We start from the raw sequence: 25,269 nt of genomic DNA on the forward strand, positions 1-25,269 counted from the left end.
ATCCTTCTAAAATTTTATTTATCATCATGGACTGTTTAAAAGGATATCAAACATGGGATAAGGAGGATTATTTATCAATCCTTCCCTTATCTCATGTATCAAACTATGCCTTAGCATAAAAGTAATATTTTTTCATGGATGATCTAAATAAGAGATATGTTTCATAAAATATGACCCGTGAGACTGTAATAATTATATTCATTCTTTTATTTATGTTCTAAAATTGAATTGGAAATTTTCATACGGCCCTTCGGCATTCGTAAGGCTAGATTACATTTCGTTTCACATCAATTAATAAATTTTAGCAATCAGATATATAGGTTGTGTGCGTATAAATTACTTTTGTGCAGATCATATTTTGGTGTTTAAAATTTTGCAGATTGTAATAAAATCGAGAATTTTAAAGATAAAATTTTATATGATTAATTTAAATTATTGCTTAAGCAATAATTTTTTTCTGGGTGAAATTATAGTGTTTTATAATAATTTTTTTGTATGTTATATCATGAGTTAAAACCTTGTAGGTCTCATGGTTACTATACAACATCCGTGTATATTATAATGTATTAATGCATCGTTGCATTTATACAATATTTTTTATAATTTATTTGATTTATATTTAAATGATAATCAAAATATAATTATGAAAAATAGTGAAAAATTACACTATAATTTTGATTAAAACTAATGAGAATGATAAATTTGAATTATTATATATTTTAAAATATTTTAATATGACAATTATTATCATAGTAATATTTGACAGCTCAATAGTTGGATCCAGCATGTAATCACAATCTCTCCTCCGAAGGCTACAAAGGAACCAACCATACGGAACTCGTCGAAGCCAACACATAAATCGGATAAGGTTCAAAAATATAATATTAATTTGTGGACGCGTTGACTAGGAACAGCTGTCGGCACACCGCACGTTTTCCATACAAAAAATTAACGGTGGTACAGACTCGGGGCTGACACAGTTCCACATCATTTCCTTATTATTTAATCATCAACTTCCTCGTTTTTTAAATTGTTTCCACGCAGAAACATGCATCGCCCCTTTAATATAAAATATTGGCTCTATTCGATCTCTCGCATTGTCCATCTTTTTGAATTGAATTCCTCTCTCTCTTTTTTGTAAAAAAATAGCCAATCATCCCTATGTTAAAAGATTGTTGAATAGCTTTTCATATTTCTGGAAATTTGACATTCTGGGATTCTTGAAAAGATTGGTTATTTGAAATAAGCAGTGTTCTTGCTTTGAAATCACAATTTTTTCATAAGAAATTGTTACAGAACTCCGAAAGGTAATCTGGGATTTCCTTAACCTCAACTTTAATAACTTTTGTTGGAATTTTGGCTTATATTTCTTGAAAACGTGGCTGAAATGGTTTATTTATCATACAGAACCAAACCCTGAGACTTGGTGACTAAAATGGGACCTGGAAATGAGGAATCTCCGTCCAATTTGGAGAAAACGATGTTGCCTGTTCCGCCTCCGTTGCCTGTTAATTTGAGTTCGAGGTTTTATCAGAGGCGCTTCTCCACATCAGGATCAAATAATAGAGGACATTGTTGTTCATCTCATTCGATCAACGATTCAATGGATCGTCTCCTTGACGAAGCTTACCGAGCAGATGTTTCGATTTTAACAGATGATGGTGGCGTCATCTATGCACACGCAAGTATTCTTGTAAGTTTTTTTCCCATGTTTTTCTTGGAACACTACAAATATATAATCTGTTGAGACATGAAGTATTTGCCAAATATTAAAATCTTGATTGATTGTATTTAATATATATAAATCAATCTACCCAGGGTAATGCTTCTCCGGTCTTCAGAAGCATGTTAAAGCAACAGAAAGGCCGAACAAGAGGCAAACGCCTACTATCAATATCGATCCGAGGAGTTCGACCCGAGGCAGCTCGAATTTTCATTCGATTCCTATATTCTTCCTGGTAATTACCATCATTCAATACCAAATGCAGGATCTGCTTCTTCTGTAATTCGACATACGATATGATACATTCTGCATTTGCAGCTACGAAGAAGAAGAAATGAAGGAATTCGCAATGCCCTTGCTGGTTTTATCCCACGCATACGTGGTTCCTCAGTTTAAGCAAGTGTGCGAATCTTGGCTAGAGCAAAGATTATTATCCATCGAAAATGCAATGGATATCTTCCAGCTTTCGTTACTTTGCGACGCCCCTCGCCTCATCTTAATCTGCCATCGTTTCGTTTTGAACAATTTCAAATCCGTTTCGGCTACCGAAGGGTGGAATGCCATGAAAGAGAGCCATCCTGTACTGGAGAAGGAAATACTCACCTCTGTCATTGACGAGGACTCTGTAAGTACCTTTAGTTGTTGATTGAGTATTCATACTTGGACCAAAAAAATATAATAGCTTCATTTCTTTTACATGGGATATTGATTCTGATTGTCCAGAGGCAAAAGGAGTGGGCGAGGAAGGCGAATGACAGGAAAATTTACGAGCAACTATACGACGCAATGGAGGCTTTGGTTCACATATGTAGAGATGGTTGTCGGACAATCGGTCCATTCAACAAAAACTTAAGAGACGATTGCGAGCCTTGTAAATACATGGCTTGTAAAGGGTTGGAATCGCTCGTTCGCCACTTTGCTGGATGTAAAATGAGAGGTTCCGGTGGATGCGTCCATTGCAAGAGAATGTGGCAAATCTTGGAACTGCATTCTAGGCTTTGTGCTGATTCGGATGATTGCGGAGTTCCCTTGTGCAGGTGATGTCTTGTCAAAGAACTAACTCTATTTACACGATAAATTTACGTCGCCGATGAGGGGCTAAACTGTTGAAGTTGTGTTATTTACAGGAGCTTTAGGCAGAGGAGAAGGAAGCAGAACAAGAAAGAGGACATGAGATGGAGAATTTTGGTGAAAAAGATAGTGAGATCCAAGAGTATAAGTGGAGCTCCATTCTTTTTGTTGGAATCAACATAGTTCAAAGCTTCGTTCATCATTTGTCTTTTAAAAATATCATCTTTCTCCATATATCGTACTAGTTTGTATTAAAGGATCCATTTTTTCCCAGCTAGAATCAGGAAGACATTATCCAAGATCATAAAGATTTAGCTCATTTTCATGAAGTTGAGTAATTTATAAAATTATAATTTGATGGCATAATAATATTGTGGTCCTAGAAGAACAACCATTCGAAGTCCCAGTTGGTTAAATATTTTTCCTTTGGTTTATTGATTCTAAAAGAATTTAGTCAAAAACTTGTGTGAGACGGTATCACGGGTCGTATTTTGTGAGACAGATCTTTATTTGGGTCATCTATGAAAAAATATTACTTTTTATGTTAAGAGTATTATTTTTTATTGTGAATATCGGTAGGGTTGACCAGTCTCACATATAAAGATTCGTGAGACCGTTTCACAATATACGTATTCAAAAACTCATTTTCATCAAGTAGTGCCATTGGGTTCGTTTTGTATATGTGGGGTGGGATTTGGGACGAGAGGCACCCAGAAGGTTTGAAATTTGACCTTGTTAAATAAGATCCACCGTACCCCGTTTAATAGCTATGCATCCACACGGTTTTAAATTTGATGTATTAAATCTTTAATACTCTTTTTATGCCAATCCCAAGTATAAAGGCTTGTTTTCTTGTTTTATCATATAGATTAAGAAATTCATTTGAAAAAACAAAGATTATAAACAAATTTTCCAACTTTTTCGTTATTTAGTTAACTTGGATTTGTATATTAGTAAAAAACAAAGAAGAAATGCTATTAATGTAGAAACATAATTATATATTTGGAACAACCTAAAAGAAATCCAGCCTATATAGTTGGGACATGAAGAGCAGGAATAGTAAATGAATCGAGCCCAGCCGAACAATATCAGGACTCGTTTAAGATACATACATAAGCTTCGAGCTCGATTCGAGATTTTATCATGAGATTTGAGCTCGACTCGTTTTGAAATTACTAAATTCGTGAATGAATTAGGTTCGTTAATAGTTTGTTTATCTTGTTTAACGAGTTTGTTCGAGCTCGACTCATTAAGCGGGCTCGTTTTTTAGCTCTTCGAGCATACAATTGAGTTCAAGTTAGATGTTGATTCGAGATCATTAAAAATAAAATCCGGTTCAAACATACAATATAATGTATCTCTATAAATTAATTATAAACTGAGATATAAGGGAAACGAAACTTTCAATACATATCTATGTGCATCCTTGAACATCCCGAAAATACAACATCTAACTTCCAAATAAAAATAACACCACAATCAAATCCATTATCAAAATTTTTAATAAATAATGAATAAATTGTTTTAATTTATTTTTTATATTTTAACTATTTTATCGGATAATTATAATTTTAATTATCAAAATAATCATTCATCGTATATGATTCTAATTTTTTTTCGTATTTTAAATTAAATTATCATTTCATTCATAAATAAAAATAAAAATATAATCATTTTAGCTAAGTTTTAATAAATTTCTTTATCATTAACATATACAGTTATAATTATTTTTTGATGTTTTTAATTTAATTTTTATTTCATTTCAAAAAAAAAAATTTCATACAATTTATTTCTTATTTTCGTTCTATTCATTAACTTAAATTATTTATCAATGTTGAAATAACATATTAATTTAGCATATAAACATTGATCATGTGAAGTATATAACCACTAACTTCCGGCCGAATTAAAAGTCACAGCACACCGATTTGATTAACCGTCATAGTATATCCTCTTAGCATTTACATTTTTTTTATCAACATAAATTCATAATACTCTATTTAAAATATTTTGGTTGTAGCAAATTTATCAATTTCAAGTAATTTATTTTAAATGATTCATAAATTATACTACAATATGGTTTCACGAGCCACGAGCCATATATAAGAGCATATTCATGAACATGTAGACGAATCAAACTCGAACCAGATAAACGAACCGAAATCAAGTTTGAGGCTGCAAGCCACATAACCGAACATATTTGTCAACAGTAAATGAGCCAAGATCGAGCTAGAGTTCGTGAGCTTAATAATTATGCTCGAACTCGATTCAATAAGATTAAAAACGATTTTAAATGATTTTTTTTATTAAATTTAGTTTTGAATAGCTGACAAACGATTTATTTATATTCTTAAAAAAATATCAATATCCAAATGAAATTCTTTCACCTAAATCACATCTACTAAACATGAGGAAAAGTGCGTGTTTATGTGAAACATAGTCATATATTTTGGTGACTCGGAAAGGGAATTTCTTAAAGGGGTGTTGATATTCTAACAACTCGACAGATAATCTCGTGAATTGGCTTAGGTTCGTACGAGATAAAACAGCTGGACTCAACAGATTGGGCTTCTTTTCTTCTGTATCACTCATTGGTCCCACAAAATGTATTAGAGTCCTCCATGCTCTGACAATTCTTACTTTTATTTTATTTTTCAAGATTCTGTCCAGAAAAATTCTCAAAAGCTGCCATATAGTACCTAATATTTGGGTTTTTTCAAAAATAATATAATTTAAAAAAAAAATCAAAAATAATGTAAAAAGAAAAACCTTTTCAAAACTAAGGCAATCCGCGCTTACGGAACGCGGATGTAAGCGCGGACGTATTTTAACGACGGAATATATATCCAAACCGTCGCTAAAATTAACTTAGCGACGGCAAAAACTGTCGCTAAAATTAAATCCGCGACGGTTAAAAACACCGTCGCGCATTTTAGCGACAGTATAAAAACTGTCGCTATATTTGAATCAGCGACGGTTAGAAATCATCGCTCATTTTAGTGACGGTTTTTAACCGTCGCTAAATGCCAAAATACCGTTTCCCCCGGATGATCTTGAACTTTCAACGGCTTGCAACTTTGTAGCGTGCAATGTACGCTGCGGAAAGAGAATTTGCGCGCTGCGAAAAGTCATTTTTGTTGTAGTGAAGATAGAGAAAAAAATTTGCTTAATGTTGGTCCGCAGCATCTTGTACATGACATTCTACCACAGAATGATGTTGAGGAAAATGAACAACATTCAATTGAGATCGAATGATGCTTTCGATCTCTCCACAGTCCCAGGAAGCACCAATTTTGGTTCCATGATCATTTCAAAATTGACATCATCACATGCGCAGCCTCTTTTGCTCGATAAGCCATGAAAAACTTATTTTTTGATGAACTTATTGTCTGTGTTTTTCTCTAACTTCACTACAACAAAAATGACTTTTCGCAGCGCGCAAATTCTCTTTCCACAGCGTATATTGCACGCTCCAAAGTTGCAAGCCGTTGAAAGTTCAAGATTATATACGGTGTACAGTATTTTGGCATTTAGCGACGGTTAGACGCTGACCGTCGCTAAAATGAAACCGTCGTGGATTAAATATTAGCGACCGTTTACCGTCAAAAACCGTCGCTAAGTTAATTGTAGCGACGGTTTGGGTTTATATTCCGTCGCTAAAATATACCGGCTATTAAGCGCAGATTGCCGTAGTTTTGAAAATGTTTTTTTTTTTACATTATTTTTGAATTTTTTTTTAAAATTACATTATTTTTTTAAAAAACCCCTAATATCTATATGGACTGTGTTTTTGCTATTTAATTTTTTATTATCGAATTTTAGTTTGATATTATATAATTTCAATTATTTTTTAGTTAGTTAAAATAACGTTCATGTGTTTAATATTACATAAATAAGTTTCACTTAATTAGAAAATAAAAAACTGAAATCATTAAAAAGAAATACAAGACTAATACGCATTGATGTAGTCAAGGAGGGCCTCAATTTTTTTTATTTAATTGACTAAAGGTTTAAAATTAATTACATTGTTTTTCAATTTTTCTCTTGCTTTCCTAATATTTTTTTAAAAAATTTGCCCATCAACCTTCAATTTTTGGCTTCTTCTATATTAATACATAATCATGATAATATAGCAACAAAAATTCAAAAATAAAGAACGAGAAAACAGTTTTTCCAACTATTTCTATATTTTCACATGTTTTAGATATAACTACAATTTATCTTTTATCATATAAGACATAACAAGTATAAAAATTAGTCAGATAATTTTCTTTTTTATCAGAACATTTTCTTACATGTGTTATTTATTTGTAAAGAGCATCAAGTCAATGGACAGAAAATACTTCTAGGGATTTTTTTTTTTTTTTGAAAAAGGTTCAAATTCGATATGATGGGGAACGTAATTCAAGTCCAGTCATAAAAAACGATGATTTTTATGGTTTAATCATTTCTTAAATGCCTTGCTTTGCACTTCATTAACATTCCACCTTCCCTTTTCATGCTTTCTGAATAACAGAGTGGAACTCTAAAAAAAATAAAAAAATCAGCACAGTAGGTCTTTTCTAGCTCTGTAAAACTGACAGAATACGAGACTCAGTGATACAGAGAGAGGATTTCAACCTTTTTCTTTCTTTTTCTCCTCTATCTTCATTCAATTCTTGTATGCAAGAATGAATATGGTTTGGTTGATTTCTCTGTTCTTCCTCAACTTTTATCTAACCGGTAACAATCTAAACCAAAATATTTCATCTTTATACATTGTTTTTGCATTTTCATATAAATATTTCCTGTTTTCTAACGTGCAGCAACTAGTCAAGAATCAGTGGAGTTCTTGGCTCTCCACGATCCAACTACACAAAATCTTGAAGTTCCATCTGCAAATGGGATTCCCATGGCTGTTCAAATGGATAATATGTATCTCAAGAATGTGTCAAAAAGTATTTTATTGGCCGAATCTTGGGTGAGGGCTAATGTTCTTGCTTATTACCCAGCCATTAATGTGAGCGCTATTGTAATTGGTGACACCATTTTATGCGACAAAGATCAAGAAGACAAGTTGATTTTTGTTTTACCATCAATCAAGAACATTCACTATTCACTCACTAGGTGGGACTTGCAAAATGAGATTAAGGTGTCTGCTTCTTTCTCATCCAGTTGTTTGGACTCAAACTTTGAAAAATACAGAGTTGATTTGGCCCAAGATTACATCAAACCTCTACTTGAACTCTTGCAAGAAATAGGTTCACCTTATGCTGTGAATCCCCCTCCACATTTGGTTGATTTGTCAGATGAAACCCTGAATTTACTAAAATCCCACTCGAAATCCATTCAAAGTCTAGGGGTTCTTCACTTCAAGAACACTCAAATAATTCTCAGTAGCCCAAGAAAAGAGAGACCATTCACCAGAAAGCTAGCATTCGTGGATGTATACAGCATGATGGTTCCATTTCCACCGAAGCCTGCTCCTATATCCCCTTTAAGAAGTCCTCTTCCTCCATTAGTTGGAACATTTTCACCTCCACCAAATTCTCTTCCATTTGGTCCTTCACAGCCTCCACTAGCTAACCCAACACCCCATCCGTATTTACCCCGTTTGGCACCAATGGCTAACCCAACTAGCCCTCCATTTTGGTCAACCCATTTGCCTCCATGCAACCCATCTAGTTCTGTGGGTGCACCAGTGGCAGGGGTTCATCATGGACTGTGGTGCGTGGCAAAGCCCAATGTGCCAGCTGGCACGCTGCAAGATGCCCTAGACTATGCCTGTGGGGAAGGTGGTGCTGATTGTGAAGCCATTAAGCCACAGGGGGCTTGCTTTTTCCCTGGTACTCTTGTGGCTCATGCTTCTTATGCTTTCAATAGTTATTGGCAGAAGACTAAGAGGCATGGTGGCACTTGTAGCTTTGGAGGCACCGCTATGCTCATTAATACTGATCCCAGTAAGAATATTTTTTGCTTCTCATGAATCTATGAATTTTTTGGAATGTGATTCAATAAAATCGTGTTTTGAAATAAAATTTCATAATTTGGAAACTTGAGCCTGGAGAGTTCTTTTTTTACTTTTCCACCCAACCCAGTAGCTCTAAAACACCTCTGATTTCCAGATTCTCTTTTTAACAACATTAAGTTTGTTATCGCAGGTTATGGTCACTGCAGATTCGTTCATACTTAGTTTTATTAATTGAAGAGGTTATTTTCATTTCTGGTTAGGTTTGATTTTGCTTTTTATGTAATGAGGAACCAAGACTTCTGACTCAAGGCAAACTATTCCCTTCATTCTTCAGTCTTTGATTGAGTTGTAATCTAAAGTAGAAGCATTTGGGATTCCACGCTAAACAAGAAAAGCTCTTCTATCTGTTGCTATTATTTGAGATATTACCATGATTGTGTTGCATTGGGAATATGGATGGCCAAACTATCATTGGGAAGAAGCAATCTGTTATCTTGTTTGGGTATTTTGCACCGCACAGTTTTTAGGTTTTTGACTAAAGCAAGAGGTGGAATCAAGTTAAGATAAAATTTTCAAGCCGCTCTACTAAAGGTCTTCCTAAGAATATTCCCAACTCGAGCTCGATTGAGAATTTTCAAGCCGCTCTACTAAAGGTCTTCCTAAGAATATTCCCAACTCGAGCTCGATTGAGCATTGATAGATCATGATTCTGCAACTATAAACTTACTAAAACTGGATTTGTCAGTATCAATCAAGTTATGACATTGTATGGAATAAAACACACATCTAAATCAAACTATCATCAAGAAATTTCAAATATAGAATACTTGGACTACATAATTCAATAGACTAGATGTTTGCCAACCTACCATAACTTTAAAGGGCCTCCTTATAATATGAAAAGAGTCTTGCCGAGGACATAAGTTTTGCGCTACCAAAATTCAAAGGAGGGTGTTTACCAAATCGTCTCTCTTCATTTATTCCATTCTACACGAGGGATTTCTCTATGTGCTGGTCCGCAAGCCCATGAAATTGTTTAGTCCTCTGATTCCTTCGGGGATTGCATCCAAGGAGAGCAGTTGTGAACAAAAATTTCAGAAGTAAAAGAACAAGACCAAGAGACATTGAATGGATTAAATAAAATAGTAGAGGAAGAAGCAGCATATGAGAGAACTATGCCAGTATGATACTTACTGTACCGAACTATTCTTCATTGGTCCCATTATCAATTACTCCCTGACCCTGACCAGTCTTTTTGTTGCTTGTTACATTAGCATTATCGTTCTCCTGTAAAAAGAACAAGAATGAAACAATCAAACTCCACCTAACTTCTCAAAGTAACGCCAATGAAACAGGACAATTAGCTTTGATCGGCTAGGGGGATGGAACAAAGTATCACTTGGTCTAACAAATCATTTTGGTAATTTGTACCACACAACAATGCACCAAATGAAATTGAAACGACACAACAAAGTAGGCTCCAATTAAAAGTAGGCATTTAAATCACAAATCACTAAATGCATAAAAGAAGAATGCAAGAGTTCTGCCATCAATGAACCAGTAAAAATCACGGTCTTTTGAGGTCAAGATCAGCAGAAAAAAATCGACACCGTAGCTTCAATATAAAGAGGCGACATCTAGAAATGAGGATGAGACGCACCTTCTCAATTAACCCTTGAGCAGCCATGTACTCGTAATACTTGCGCATGAGCATTTCTTCCTCGACCTACAATTTCCACAAAAATTCAGAAACTCCACCTCTAACTCAAAATGCAATACATTCCATTTCATACTGTTAGACGAAGCAGCAAAGAATTGAAGCCTCTGGCAATAGATGACATTCAAACAGTTGTAAGATTCCAAATCTATGCTACTTAACAATCAGGATAAACACAAAAACCTCAAGAGACCTGATTTATATTCAAATCTAGATAAAATTAAAGGGAATTCAATATCAAACAGACCAAAACAAAAACCTGGAGCCTGTGCAACTCATGGGACATGGACCTGTATGCGTCCATTAGAAGCTCATTCTGCTTCTCCAAGTGTCTGCATACAATCATTAGATAAAACTCGAATTGGGTTTAGCAAAAAAACACGACTCCAAATACGCATACGCAGAAATCAGAGATTGATTAAAACTCGAGACAGACTTGAACATATCTCCCGAGTGCTTAGGATCCATACTGGTGAATAATATTCAGTCAAAAACTATTGTCTCGAATCCCAACTTCAAATTTCAGCATTCACCAAATTCAATCCAAAAGGGAAAAAAGAAATTAAACTACAGAATTCAAACCCCTCAAATTCTCGTATGATAACTTTTGAATGCAAACAAAAATAGGTGAGCCGTGAGCCAAAAAAGGGAACCTAATTCTCAAAGATGAGATTGGGTTGGGTTTATTAATTTTGAATTCGAAATCTTTGTAGCCCATTTAGTACGTAGTCCATATTCAAAGGGTACTCCAGCCCAAAATGCAATGGCCCAACCAAAGGCAAGCAACATAAATTACATAATCGTATTAATTATTAATTAAATTTATGTTTATAGAATTATAGAATATATTTATATGACATTTGTCCTTTAAGTTTTTTGATTTTCTTGGTAATCCGACTGAGACATTTTATATCGATTATTTTATATTAAACCTGAAATTATTTCTTCGTAAAATCACTCGGAACGAATTCTTCCTGTTTTATAAGTAACCCATGTCTTGTCTTGAGAATCCCACGGCTACTGTTTCGCCACGTCGGAAGACATTTGTCGAAAATTTTAAATCTCAACGTGGGTGTGATTTTATTCATAAATTTGGAGTTTTTCTGCCTTACAAAATAATTCCCAAATCTAATTTTCTCGAATATAATATTATTATGATTTATGAATAATAATAATTATCCAAACCCTATTGACATTCATCGACATCTATTTTCGTGAAATAGACACTTGGCCAATAAGTTGATATATAGCATATAATTTTACACAAAAACTTTTGTTAAACGGTTTAACGAGACAATTTTGTAATGCAAATCTTATATTTGAGTCAATTATCAAAAAAATATTATTTTTTATATCAAAAATATTAATTATTATCATAAATATAGATATAATTGACTCGTCTAACATAAATGATATCGTTTTACAAAAAACATACTAATAAATTCTAATACAATCTATCATAAATAAAAGTTTTGTTTAAACAAATTTATATATTGTCAATTCTATTTGCACCTAGTCATATGGAAATGAGAATGGGAGAGCCTTCCTCGTATCTGGGTGCCTAAGTATCCACCATAAGCTTTTCCCTCGTTTGAATCTCGCCCTACACTACTCCATTATAATAAATTAATTTCCAAATCATATAATTTTGTATTCTTGCTCCAAAATTTAGTGTGACATCCCCACTAAAATCCCAAATAAATTTTACAAAATCAGCTATTATAAAATTGATTTAAAATAAATTCCTTTGAAAATCAAAATGAGTTCCAAGTTCCAACCCCATGTACCTGCCATACAAATGAAAAAGGAATCCCGACAAATTTTCGTGGCAGAATCTTTTCATAAGATGCGTCGAAAATTTTAATTATTATAAATTTTTTGAGCATCAATTTATAAATTGGAATCCTTCTGATACAAACAGTGAAAAATTAACTATATTTTTCCAATGCCTCATTTCCACGTCATAATTCTGCTTATTCATAAAGGATGAACCTTTGTAAATTTCGTTAGTGTTGCATTTTGTATGGAAGTATTTAATTTAAGTGAATGGTTCGATTTGATGAATTATTTGAAAGATGAATGGCATATGTTTTTGATATATTCCAAAATCATCTCAATTATCATTAAATATAACTAATCAAGAAATGAGTGTTTGAAATTCATGTAATAAAAACTCATTCAAACAAAACAATCAAATGAACATAAGCTTCTAAGGAGTGTCTGAGTCAGTGAAGTAAGTGGACGAGTTTGTCGCCAAGGACTTCTCCAGTGTGATTTACTTGAAAATATAATTTACATGTTATTGTATTAATATACAAATTTACTCAGTATGTCTCGAAAGATGATAGCTGTAGTGTCTCACGTCACCAGAAATAAAAAATTCAAAGGAATCTAAAATCCAACACTTCAAAGATTAAGGATTCGAAATACAAAATATAAATAAAATACATTTTTAATTATATATTTATTTCACATAAATATTAACTGCCATATAAAACAAGCAATTTATAGGTAAACAAATAAATATAAACTTACATTGATATAAAAATTTATGAACATTCAGAATTTGGAAAAAAAAAAGAGGAAAGTTTTTAAATAAACGACAGATCATGTGATGTGTAAAAATAGAGGAGAATATGGTCGCAGACAAATTAATAAAAAAATAATTTTTATGGAATTTTGATGACATCGGGAGAAGGGGGATTGGAGCAAAGCATGTGGTCTCAGATTAGGGATAACGAATGTGGTCACTATTTGTCCACTAGGTGTGGCATGGGAGATGTTCACCAATTTTTTCTTTTTTAAAATAAGAAATTTATTATTTTATTGGAAAGGTCAATAATATAATAAATTATATATATACTTATATATATAACATATAAATTCAGGTGTCGGAAGTTTCAACCGACTTATTACAAGAGATGACGATCTTCTTATGATTCGGCCACGGTAAATTCAGTTGTGGTCATAGTTTATTCATTATAAATTAATGTTACTCAAATTCTATAAATTTTAAAAGAGTTTACACATTTAAAAAATAAAAATCCCAGGTAAATTTATTGTCAGCTCAATTGACCCCTGTTACAAGTTTCTAATAGCTCGTTGACGATGAATATGAACTCGAAAAATTATCCGCTATCTCGAACATCTCACATGAAAGAGTTCCATAATTGAAATTTAATTTACTTGGATGTACTCGATCAAGAAAAAATTTCGAAAGACACCTATCTTTTATGTAAGAGCTTGGATTCATTATTCATGTGGAATTAATTTAAATTTAAAATTATGCTAAATTCAATTCGTACAAAAAAAAAAAAAAAAAACTATGATTTCAAATTGTACAATACAAACAAATCAAAACATAATTTAGCACAACTTAAATTGTGGCAGAGAAACAAGTGGAAAAAACAAAAAATAAATAAAATTGTGAGATATTTTTACGAATCAATTTTGAAATATAGATTTTTTATTTGAATCAACCATGAAAAATATTATTTTTAATGTTAAATATTATTACTTATTATTGTAAATATTGACATAACTAACATATCGCAGAAAAAAATTCGCGAAAACGTCTCAGCAAATGATCTATTATTTAAAATATATTAGATTAAATATTTGAATTATTTATTTAGTAAACAAAAGCGAAATCTAAATATTACCAATTAAATTTATAAAATAATCGAATTTTTTTTATTGAGGAGTGACGTCATACTAACTGAATAATTAGTACTTATCCTTCACATAGTAACCTAGTATTCTGTTGTTGATGAAGTTGATGTAAAAAAAAATTAGAGTAAAATACAGATAGCGTTGGATGCCATTAATATCAAAGTTGTTGACAAGGTTTGATTTGTCCATTTTTGCTGCGAAATAACTGTAAGAGTAATTGCATCTTTATGTCACGGGGTGTCAATCGGGGCGGGTGGATCGGGTTTCAGGTCAATCCGTGGAATTTTTTTTCAGCCCGAACCAAACCCAAACCCGAAGCAACCCGTAAACCCCAAACCTGAATACGAACCCGTCTAACCCGACTCAACTCGTCTAACCCGAATTTTATTTATTTTTTTTAAAAAATAAATGAAAAAAATTCGAAAAAATAAAAAATAATAATATTTTAATTTAAACACATCATAACAAAATTTTCGATTTAAATTTGAAAGTTTAATTGTAGATTATTAAAAATATATTTACTAAATCAAATAAACAATTGTTAAAAAAATAAAAAATATACAAAATAAATATTGAATGGTGAAAATTTATCATATAAATATACAACAAATTTTGTTCAAACATACAATATATAAAAATATAGGTAATATTTTCAAATAAAAAAAATCTGGTCAACCCGCGACCCAACTCGAAATCTGTCAAATCTGGCACTAACCCGAACCCGATCCGAACCCGAAAAACCCCAACCCGAACCTGATTTTTTTCGTGTTGGGTCGTGTCGGGTTGACGGGTCGTGTTGCATTTTGTCATCCCTACTTTATGATATATATTTTTAAAATATGTTTTCTAATTTATTTTTGATAAAAGTAGAATAAATTTGTATTTCTATTTTTACATTCAATAAATCTTCGAAATTTTAGGTTTTTACTCTTCTTATCTTGAATTTTGAACTCTAATTAGAGAGTGTTAGTACAATATGTAAGAAAAACATTTTCTTTTCAAGAAAAGCATGATAAAAGGGAGCAATATTGTCAGCTTGGTCTCTGCTTAGCTTTGTTTTTATTTCATTCTTAATTCTGTCGATTGTGGAAAGATTAGATTTGAGGGGTCCCCTTTGTCTACAGGCGAAAACGAAGGCTCCCACTTTACAGTTGCATCTGAAATACGGAAAAAAAGAAATTTTTTATACCAAGGTACAGCTAATTTTTATCATAATTTAGTAGTGTGCAGCACCTTTTGGCAATGAAATTATTTACATTTGCTTGGGAAGTATTGGTGTTATGATATACGGTTATAGAGAAGGAAGGGTGTCTGGAGTGGAAAGGGGTATGGTGGTGGTGGGGACGGTGGTGCTGATTCTGAAGAGATAGATGAGAGTGTGGGCACTTTCTGAGCTTGGTTTTTGCGATAACATAGTGTTGCGGTGGTGGCTGGCAAAGATTAGGGACAACTCATCTTTTTGGTGTTTTGGTTTTTTCTGTTTTTTGGTGGCCGATCCCTTTCTGATTTAGTGGTTGTGGGGTTTGTTTGCTTGTTTTTGTTCTTCAAATTAGTGGGCACTTGTTCTCCCTAATGAGTAATTGATCTTTGAATCTTGAAGGGCTTCCGTTGATTTGAAAGATTGGTTTGATTCTCATGGGAGTTTAGCTTCTTCTGATCTTTGGTGAGTTTTAAAGAACATACAAAATCTGGTTTTTCTTCTTCTTTTTTCCCCTTCTGTTTTCTTGTGATAGCAAATGCTACTTGTTGTGTGTTCGAATGTTTATTGATTCTGGTATTTGTTTGGAAATGATATTTAATAGTAAACTTGTGATTTTTATGTTCTTTTTTGAGTAAAGACGCAACCTTCCTTATTTTCAACTCTTTCTGCATTTGGGTTCTGCTGAATTTGTGATGGCCAAAGAATGGGTGAATATGTGTGCAAGAATTGGTTATTGATTCGGTCTTTTAGTGTTTGCCACTAGTTTTGTTTATTCTTCGCTATTGTACCTTTTTATCTTATGGGGTATAGGCGTTGATGCTTTGTTTCTTACACTCCCATTTCAGAGAACAAATATGTTGATTCCAGCGTGGCTTGTTCATATATGTGCATATGATTTCAGTATCTTACGAACTAATTGATGCTTCTTGTCTGTGATTTTGATGGTGCTCATTCACTCATTCCAAGATTATGTCGGATTTGACAGGTTTCTCCAACTTCATTGGTTGAAGAAAATTTTGTTGAGGAATGTGGATTCTTGTGTGATTTCTGAAAAGGGAACCTTAGATTTTATGCTAATCTTAATCAAAGTTTGTAGTTTAAGATATCAAATTAGGGGAGTGTCTCTATGTTTTCAAAAGTATAATTAGCCCCTTCTCTTTGTTCCGGTCCTGGTTAAGAGATCAAATTGTTTCTCAGTCTGTTTTATACATCCATTACGATCTTTTCATTTTCACTATCCATTTCCTTCTACTCTATTTTTGTTTCTCTTAGACCATAGAAAGGTGGCATGGCATTGTTTACGTCTTGTGCCCGAAGCCTTTTTCCGTTTTTAGGAGTTCAGATTTTGTTGAAAGAGTAATTGCCTGCCAAAATGAAGTTTATGAAGCTTGGATCCAAGCATGACCAGTTTAAGACTGATGGAGATAATGTCAGGTTAGCTATTTCTGCTGTCAAATCCTTTGTTATTATTTTTCTTTGGCCAAATATTTTGGATGAAGTATAGGTTAAGAGCCATCAAATTTACTCTTCTATGGAGTAATATGATACTGCTACAGTACTGTCACTAGAAAGCTCGTATAACCATGTTCTGTTTCTTTGTCGAAATTCAACTTTTAACAATGGGTTTATAAAGTTTATCATAGATGAGAGTTAAAATTTGTATTCCAGATATGTAGCGACAGAGTTGGCAACTGACCTGGTCATCAGTGTCGGGGATACTAAATTCTATCTACACAAGGTAAAGTCCCGTTTATACCAAACATCAACGTATCCTAAAAATACTAAATTTCACATCTTGAAAACTTTAGTTTTTTGCTACTAACACCAGTGCGCGTATTTCTAGTTTCCCCTTCTCTCGAAAAGTTCACGCCTTCAGAGGCTCGTTTATGGTAGAAGTGGTGAATATGACGATGAAATTGACATCCATGATATTCCTGGTGGAGCTGGTGCATTTGAAATCTGTGCAAAGTTCTGTTATGGCATGATAGTGACGCTCAATGCGTATAATGTGGTCGCAGCACGATGTGCTGCTGAGTATCTTGAAATGTATGAAACCATCGAGAAAGGAAATATCACTTACAAGATCGACGTGTTTCTTACTTCTACCATTTTCCGTAGCTGGAAAGACTCGATAATTGTGCTTCAGACGGTCAAATCTTTTCTTCCTTGGTCCGAGGAACTGAAGATCATCAGCCACTGCTTAGATGCTATTGCAGTCAAAGCTTCTATCGACCCTTCAAAAGTCGACTGGTCGTACACCTATAACCGTAAAAAGAAATTATCTGAGAATGGAAATGACGCACAGTGGAATGGTGTGAAAAAACAACCAACAGTTCCGAAAGATTGGTGGGTAGAAGACCTCTGCGAACTTCAAATTGATTTGTATAAGCGAGTTATAATTACAATAAAAGCAAACGGAACATTTACTGCAGACATTATTGGAGAATCATTGAAATCATATGCTTTAAGAAGACTTCCATGTCTTAGCCAAGGCACCACACAAGGAGGTGATCTCGAAAAGTACAACTACTTGATTGAAACCATTATATCGTTGCTACCTGCGGAAAAAAGTTGTGTCCCTTGTAGCTTTTTGCTCAAGTTATTAGAAGCTTCTATTATCTTGGAATGCGGAGAGACGGTAAGAAGGGAGCTCATGGAAAGAATTGGACAGAAACTCGATGAGGCAACCGTTGGTGATATTCTGTGGCAATCTGCAACTGGTGAAACAACGTTGTACAGCATAGATTTAGTACACGAGATGGTTGAACAGTTTGTGATGCAAGAACATAGTGCGCAGAATCACTCAATCGAAGATCATAAATTCCGGGAGATGTGTGTAGGATTTACTTCGGATGCTTCCAAGATTAAGGTGGCCAAGTTGGTTGATGGATACCTGGCTGAAGCTGCGAAAGATTCGTCTTTACCTCTATCCAAATTCATCGAGCTAGCAGAAATGGTGTCTAGCTTTCAAAGATCATCCCATGATGGCATATATCGTGCTATTGACATGTACCTCAAGGTTGGTTTATTTATTTATTATTTATTTTTCGTCTGATTTGATTATTTGTCCTACTTGATGGGAAATTATAATTGGATTATGCAACTGATTTTCACCAGTCAATACTAGCTTGGAGGGTTGTTATTTATCCTTGTCACCGTTTTATCCTCTTTATTACATTCAACCATCTTATAAATGCCTGCCGCCATTTTAACTTCGATGATTCCCAAAACTAATTATCATCTTCTTTCACAGGAACGCTCGGGATTGACCAAGAGCGAAAAAAAGAGAATTTGCTCCTTGATGGATTGCAGCAAGCTATCAGCCAATGCCCGTGCTCATGCCGTGCAAAACGAGAGGCTACCTTTACGAGTTGTCATGCAGGTACTTTTCTTTGAACAAGCCAAGGCATCTGGCTCTGGTGGTGGCTCTGCTAGAGCTTTACTCCCTGGTACTTCATATGGCAGCTCAAGCTCCACAACAACCAACACCTCCGACGACTGGGATGGCAACCAGACATCTGAGGAGCTGAAGACCTTAAAAGGTCGGCTCGAATCTTTGAGCTTAAAAAGCAAGGGAGATGATGGTGAAACTGATGCCAAAGCAAATGTAGAAAAAGTAGCTGATAAAAAAGCGAAAAAGATTTTCTCGAGACTCTGGTCGAACAAAGATAGAAAAGGCGAAAACAGCAGCTCGGATACATCTGAGAGCCTCGGTTCTACCAGTGTCGAAGAAACAACATCCGCCTTTTCAATAATGAAGATGCAATCCTCTTGAAACGTTTTTACTTGTCTCTAGAAATTAGAACCAAAACCATTAAGAGGATTAGAGGATGAGGATTTAGATGCTAATGAAAATTTTGGAGCTTCAGAAGCCTATGAATGTGTCAGTAGGGGTTCATGTTTTTGATGTAGTTAAGTTTGATATTTGTCGCCCCCGAAGGAACCGCAGGCTTTCTTGTGTTCGGTGTGACGTTAATTTTCATTTGAGTAATGCAACATGTGCAACCAAATTTATACAACAATTCTTACAATACAAAAAATTCAATACAGAATTTTATTTATCAACATCTCATGATAAATTCAATACAAAATCTCAAGGTATAATAACAAAATCTCATGATTTAATCGTTGTAAATATCGTTGTACGATATTTTGGTTGTAACTTAGCATTATTCTTTAGGCCTCTGCTTAACTTAAGGAATGATGTTTCACAAACAGAGGAATGAAAAGAAAAAGTTTACAAAATTACACATCAAAGTGGCTTCTCTAACACTATTTATATTGCGTAACACATTATCTTAAAATTAATAGTTTTTTTATTATTATTAAATTTGGAGGAATATGGAGTATTTAACTTTGTTGTCATGATAAATTTTGAGAATATACCAAAAAATATCGCTCAGTTTATTAGAAGTGCTCTATTTTATTTAATAAACAATATAAAATCTATTTTAGTAAATTTTTAACTTTTGGCTTTCAAAATGAATTAGAAAAATATGGAAAAATTATCAGTTTGAGTAATAAAATTATTATATTTAAATAATATTTCAACTGTATAAATAGATCGGACGTCAAACAATATGTCTTGGTTTCTTCCAAGAAAAGTAAGATGGACTCATTCTCAATAATTTGACTAGTGAAATTTTGAAGGAGGGCACCCCAAACCGAACAATTTGGACATGAATTCGGGCCACAAAAAGTACCCACATGGTTTTGTAACTCTATTGGACTTAATTATATCAATATTTTTATTGCTGTTTTCAATTTTCTAGGTGGTCTAAAAGTTTAGGCCATGCTGCAAAAATTTGTTGAATAACGTGACCACTATGATATATTATACCAAGGACTAATTTTCCCCCCTTAATTTCATATTTGGCAACCTCCTACGGCTAATAAAGAAATTTTTATTCTTTATGTTATCTAAAATATGTAAAAAATTTGTTCTAAATAAATAAATTTGGTCCAAAATCATATGATACAAAAAATATCAATTTTGTTATATTACCGATCCATTCACACAAATAGTTTACATTTATTTTTAACAAAAAATAGTCTATTTTCATCGAACTATTGGTGTTGTATTTAACATGTCAGCAATTTTCGGTGACACATCATCATTTTCTAATGCTACATCATCACTCCAATGAATCAACTGATAACAAGATGAAAAAGTTTAAGTTAGAGGACAAAAATTTAATATAATCATTCAAATAAATTTCCAAATGTAGGTAGAGAAATGATAAATCAGAACCCATCAATAAGGTTGGGTAATAAAAAAAAATTAAACTGAAGTTTAATTGGAATCCGATGTAAAAAATACTTAAAAATGAGACTAAGACCAAAGTGAACACACCATATTGTAGATGAGAGAAAAATTTCAATTAATCCCATGTTATAATTTAAGGCTACATTTGGTTGGAGGATAAAATTATGAAATGATTAAGAGAGAAATGATAAAAATAATAATTGAATTAGAAATATAATATATAATGATAAAATAATATTATGTTTGGTATGATTATTAAGAATGTGATAATTAAGAATCTTTTGATGAATTGACAAAATTGTCCATCCACTTCGGCGGCGGCGGCGGATGTGGTCGGCCGGCCGCCGTCGGCGGCTTTGGTTGGCCGCGGTCGGTGGTGGTGAGTTGGATATAAGAGAAAGGCAAAATTGAAAAAATAGGATGAATTAAGAGTTAGATAAATAATCATAGGGGGTGAGGAGTGATTATTTTATCCCAGTTAATATAATTTAATAATTTATAGGAATGATCGACTTGGTTAAATAAAAATCCTATCAAACATGAGAAACCAAAGGTAGTCTAAGAACGTAGAGTGTGCTCAACTCTATCAAATGGATGAAAAAGGACAACTTTTGACAATGCGAAAATGGACACTTGAAAAAGGACACCCACCGTTTCTTTGAACCACAATTCCTCGTACCTAAACCACCTGTAAGCTATAAATGCTCTACATGCATTCGTGTATACATACGTATAAAATTTTTTTTTATTAGATTATAACGTTTATACAAGATGCAAAAGATAAAAACTTTCACATATAATTAATTTTTATAAGCTAATATTAATAATCTCATTTTATGTGTACATCCAATATTTTGAGTTACATACAGGGACATAATTATGCTTGGTCCGTTTTAGGCTGTAGCTCAGTCCAATTTTTTTTTACAATGAGTTATAGAGATTCGAACCAATTCTAATTTTTTTTGATAATATATATAGAGATATAAGCACAGTCTAATTTTTTAAAATATATATATATATATGTTAGTTCGGAGCCTATTGTGCAGTTGCGATCGCGTAAATCACCTCATCAGCCTAAGTTGTGAAATCATATTGTTATCTAGTGGTAGGATAAAATTTTATGTGTACGAGAATGAGTAAACACGGAAGTAAAGAAACCATTTAAAAGTCAAGGCACAAATTTGTGTGAGACGGTCTCACGTGTCATATTTTGTGAGACGGATCTCTTATTTGAGTCATCCATGAAAAAATATTACTTTTTATGCTAAGAGTATTAATTTTTATTATGAATATCGGTAAGGTTGACCCGTCTCACAGATAAAGATTCGTGAGACTGTCTCACAAAAGACCTACTCAAAAGTCAATAACCTTTCGGACCATCTTGTTTTTATGTATTCTTCTTTGGGGTTACTTAAACATTTTCAATCCATTTCAATTTTTGGGTTTTTGGAATCCAAACCATGTTTCTAAATTTCCTTAAACTGAAACAAATTAGGCAAAGTTTGGCAAGAATCATTCACAATACCTAGGTCAAAAACTGCCTGCTGAAATGGTTCCAAATTACAAGAAAGAAAATGCGCCGCGCATGCCCTATCACGTTAATTTATACTTCTAGTTGCCAATAATGCATTTGATTTGCAGAATTAACGCAAAAAGGAAAAGATTATTTTAGGGTTTGTGGTTTGCATAATTAAGTTAAAAGACCAAAAGTAATTTGATTAAAGGTAAAAGCACTAAGCTCAATGCACTAACATAAACTCTGGATGCCCTATTTTGTGATTAGGCTGCGTACTTCATGATAATTTGCCTATAAAAATCTGTAATTTTAAAAGAATTTCACATAAAATACAAAGTGTTTAATTTGGTTGATGAGACAGCTTCTCATATTTTAATTAATCTTGTCCGCTCGTCCACTATATCCTTTATGCTAACGGCATTAAAATAAATTTACAATTAAGTTTTCCTTTTCACGAAGATATATATATTTTTTACTTTTTTACATTTTGTAATTGAAAAGTCACCAACTAATTAGATGTGTCGTGGGCTGATGTTTTTTATTTCTATCTTCTTCTGGTTTTTTTTTTTTTTGGAATTTTGTAACATATTCATTTCAACGACTGTTTCCACAATATTAATACGAATCTTTTCATCGTACTTATGTTCTCATTCACATGTATCCTGAGAAACTTCATAGGGTCATCTAAATCTTAATTATTCTAAGTCAAACACGTTTAATTTTGGATTTTTTTAAGTTATAAACTCTTGAAAAGAAAATGCATCTTGTTGATATGAGTATTATCTATCAAATATTTTATATATCTCATTTTGATGTCAGATCATTTATTCATGCTCTCCGTCGCCCAGTTATTACTTATTAGTGGAGTTTCCATATTTAGATCTCAAGTTCGAGTCATATGGATATAAAATGATCAGTCAAACACCAAAAGCATGAAATCACCTTCTTCACTTTGTGTTATATTTCATACTATACAAATATATATGACTGGGCCTTCAATTTTCAAAGTTTTACAAGTAAATATTTGCATGTTTAAAATTATTGTATTTGTACGAAGCACCACTTACCTTTTTACCAAATTACAACTTGTTATAATGAGACATGTTCGATATTTTGAATAACATTATTCCAAGCCCTATATGTCGATAACTCTCTTAATAAGGATCTGGATCCTCTACAGTGCACCAACCACAGCATTTGGTGATGTGGATATTTAATGAGCATTTTGATTTGGGCTTTGTCTCTTTTTTTTCCTACTTTTTTGCCTCTTTTTCTCTTTTATTTTCTCTCCATTTTCTCTATTTTTTTCCTCGTCTTCAAACATTAGCAGACAGTTTTATATGAAATAATATAAACATTTTGATTTTTTAATGTTAAATTAATAATTTTACAATTAAATATTAGCATATTAAATTTTTACATGTGAAAAACCATATTATTTTTTTTTGAATTTGATGAATATTAATAATTTTTTTTCAATGAATAAAAATTTTAACAATATAAAACTATTAACATGTCTATGCAAAAATAAAAGGAAAATTCATAATTTAAAATCCCGATACATTCTTCAATATTTATTTATAATTATTGATTAAATATTTGATATTATATGTTCACGGTCGTAAAATGATCGATTTTACTGTCTGTTAATATTTGTGGAAGATGAAAAAAATGGAGGGAAAGTAAAAGAGGAAAAGAGAGGGAAAAAAATGGGAAAAAAAATAAGAAGAAAGAAGCTCAAATCAAAAAGCCTATTAAATATCCACAACATCAAATACTGTGGTTGGTGCACTGTAGGGGATCCAGATCCCTCTTAATAAGGACAATCACTTCACTCGAACAATCTTCAACCCCTCAATAATTGCACTCATTGTAATCCATGAAATCGAACATATGACATCGACTGCGATACAAATTATCAAAACTCAGATTCAAGAGTTTGACTTTTTACCAAAAGTTATAGCAAGCGATAACAATTAATGCAACTACAATCTTTTAAATTATACAACAATTTATTTCACCCAAAACACACAATTCAATTCTTTTTAAAGAAAATGTATTGCACTCCAAGATCTTATGATAAAATCAAGTTAACCAACAAACGAGAGAGAGCATCGAGAGTGCAATACAAGTGATTGCCACAAATTAAAGTACTCTTTGGCTTTTTAAATATTGTCGTCACATTAATTATCGAATATAAACTAAAATAAAAAATATGAAACAAAAATATTTACAGCAGAGGAAGTATTTAAAAGTGGTGCTTTCTATTTACAAGTCTATATGAACAGTACCCGCAATTAACCAATAATGAGAGGCATATTTGGAGTGTGCAGCAGCAGCTCAAAATATTAACCAGCTTTAATTTGTCAGCTGACTCCACTTCCCAACTCGAAGCCAACGTGCATCCAATTATCTTATTCCCATCAAATTATAATATGATCTTTTCATACACTGTCAAATATAATGTTAGGTATGTTTTTTTTAAAAAAAAAAAAAAAAATTTTTATCCCTTGCATTATGCTGAGAAATCGTGTTATTATTTCTCTGTATCATTCCAATTTTATCGGATAGTCGGAAGAAACTTAGATTATAAATCCAATTATTTGAATCAGTCATTTTGTTTCTTCAAATACATTCACCCCTTTTTTTTAAAGTTAATTTCTGTAGTTTTACCTCATAAAATATTAATTATTTTTGTTATTCAATATTTCTTAGTAATCAAACGGATTAATAAAATAAATGCGTGGTTATGTCACGATCATATAATAAGAAGGTAATTAAAAACTGATACAGAATGATAAGAAAATTCATTACGATACAATTGTTGTGAAATCAAATCCAGATCGATTAGTCTACACTGCTGGTAAAATTAGACATTTAATAAATTTTATTACGTTATTATTACTCTTATGATCTATTATGAATTAAGAATATTTGATTCATTACAATAAATTTTTATGACAAAAAACTGAATAATCCAATGGTTGTACCCGACGGGTACGTACATATGCTTTTTTAACGTTGTCAAAATGCATTGCATTATTTTTTTTAAAAGTTTATTAATTGGATAAGACGCATCGAACATGAAATTATTCATGGGATACGTTAAAAGTGAGGCGACTTGGCATTCACATGATTTTGTCTTTTCAATTC

At 32.7% G+C, this 25,269-nt stretch overlaps 4 protein-coding genes across 9 annotated transcripts; 3 read left to right on the forward strand and 1 right to left on the reverse strand.

Annotated features, from left to right (window-relative positions):
* Positions 1-1,034: 1,034 nt before the first annotated feature.
* On the forward strand, positions 1,035-3,123 carry LOC142549667 (BTB/POZ and TAZ domain-containing protein 4-like). Its single transcript, XM_075658731.1, has 6 exons — positions 1,035-1,307; positions 1,408-1,693; positions 1,819-1,958; positions 2,042-2,348; positions 2,447-2,760; positions 2,851-3,123. Exons 2-6 carry the CDS (start codon positions 1,436-1,438, stop codon positions 2,975-2,977), a joined length of 1,146 nt encoding a protein of 381 aa, XP_075514846.1. The 5' UTR covers positions 1,035-1,307; positions 1,408-1,435; the 3' UTR covers positions 2,978-3,123.
* A 4,148-nt stretch (positions 3,124-7,271) lies between these two features.
* On the forward strand, positions 7,272-9,178 carry LOC142549668 (glucan endo-1,3-beta-glucosidase 1-like). The gene is made up of 3 exons (XM_075658734.1): positions 7,272-7,516; positions 7,600-8,733; positions 8,935-9,178. Exons 1-3 carry the CDS (start codon positions 7,465-7,467, stop codon positions 8,964-8,966), a joined length of 1,218 nt encoding a protein of 405 aa, XP_075514849.1. The 5' UTR covers positions 7,272-7,464; the 3' UTR covers positions 8,967-9,178.
* A 315-nt stretch (positions 9,179-9,493) lies between these two features.
* Positions 9,494-11,039, reverse strand: LOC142548259 (uncharacterized). 3 transcript variants are annotated; one of them, XM_075656579.1, is made up of 5 exons: positions 10,898-11,039; positions 10,721-10,793; positions 10,405-10,470; positions 9,939-10,028; positions 9,494-9,795 (listed from the first exon to the last, which is right to left on the reverse strand). In XM_075656579.1, exons 1-4 carry the CDS (start codon positions 10,927-10,929, stop codon positions 9,948-9,950), a joined length of 252 nt encoding a protein of 83 aa, XP_075512694.1. In that variant the 5' UTR covers positions 10,930-11,039; the 3' UTR covers positions 9,494-9,795; positions 9,939-9,947. The 3 variants fall into 3 exon arrangements, with proteins under 3 accessions (XP_075512694.1, XP_075512692.1, XP_075512693.1); XM_075656577.1 differs by having other exon boundaries at positions 9,939-10,031; XM_075656578.1 differs by having other exon boundaries at positions 9,494-10,028.
* Positions 11,040-15,102: 4,063 nt separating this feature from the next.
* LOC142549669 (phototropic-responsive NPH3 family protein NPY4-like) lies at positions 15,103-19,293 on the forward strand. 4 transcript variants are annotated; one of them, XM_075658736.1, is made up of 6 exons: positions 15,103-15,654; positions 15,734-15,796; positions 16,320-16,768; positions 17,003-17,072; positions 17,178-18,353; positions 18,588-19,293. In XM_075658736.1, the coding sequence occupies exons 3-6, from the start codon at positions 16,707-16,709 to the stop codon at positions 19,107-19,109; spliced, it is 1,830 nt and encodes a 609-aa protein (XP_075514851.1). In that variant the 5' UTR covers positions 15,103-15,654; positions 15,734-15,796; positions 16,320-16,706; the 3' UTR covers positions 19,110-19,293. The 4 variants fall into 4 exon arrangements, with proteins under 4 accessions (XP_075514851.1, XP_075514853.1, XP_075514850.1 ...); XM_075658738.1 differs by having other exon boundaries at positions 16,607-16,768; XM_075658735.1 differs by having other exon boundaries at positions 15,103-15,796.
* Positions 19,294-25,269: the final 5,976 nt, after the last annotated feature.

This window comes from Primulina tabacum, chromosome 6 (assembly GCF_025594145.1).
Source record: "Primulina tabacum isolate GXHZ01 chromosome 6, ASM2559414v2, whole genome shotgun sequence".
In the NCBI taxonomy this organism is placed as follows: domain Eukaryota; kingdom Viridiplantae; phylum Streptophyta; class Magnoliopsida; order Lamiales; family Gesneriaceae; genus Primulina; species Primulina tabacum.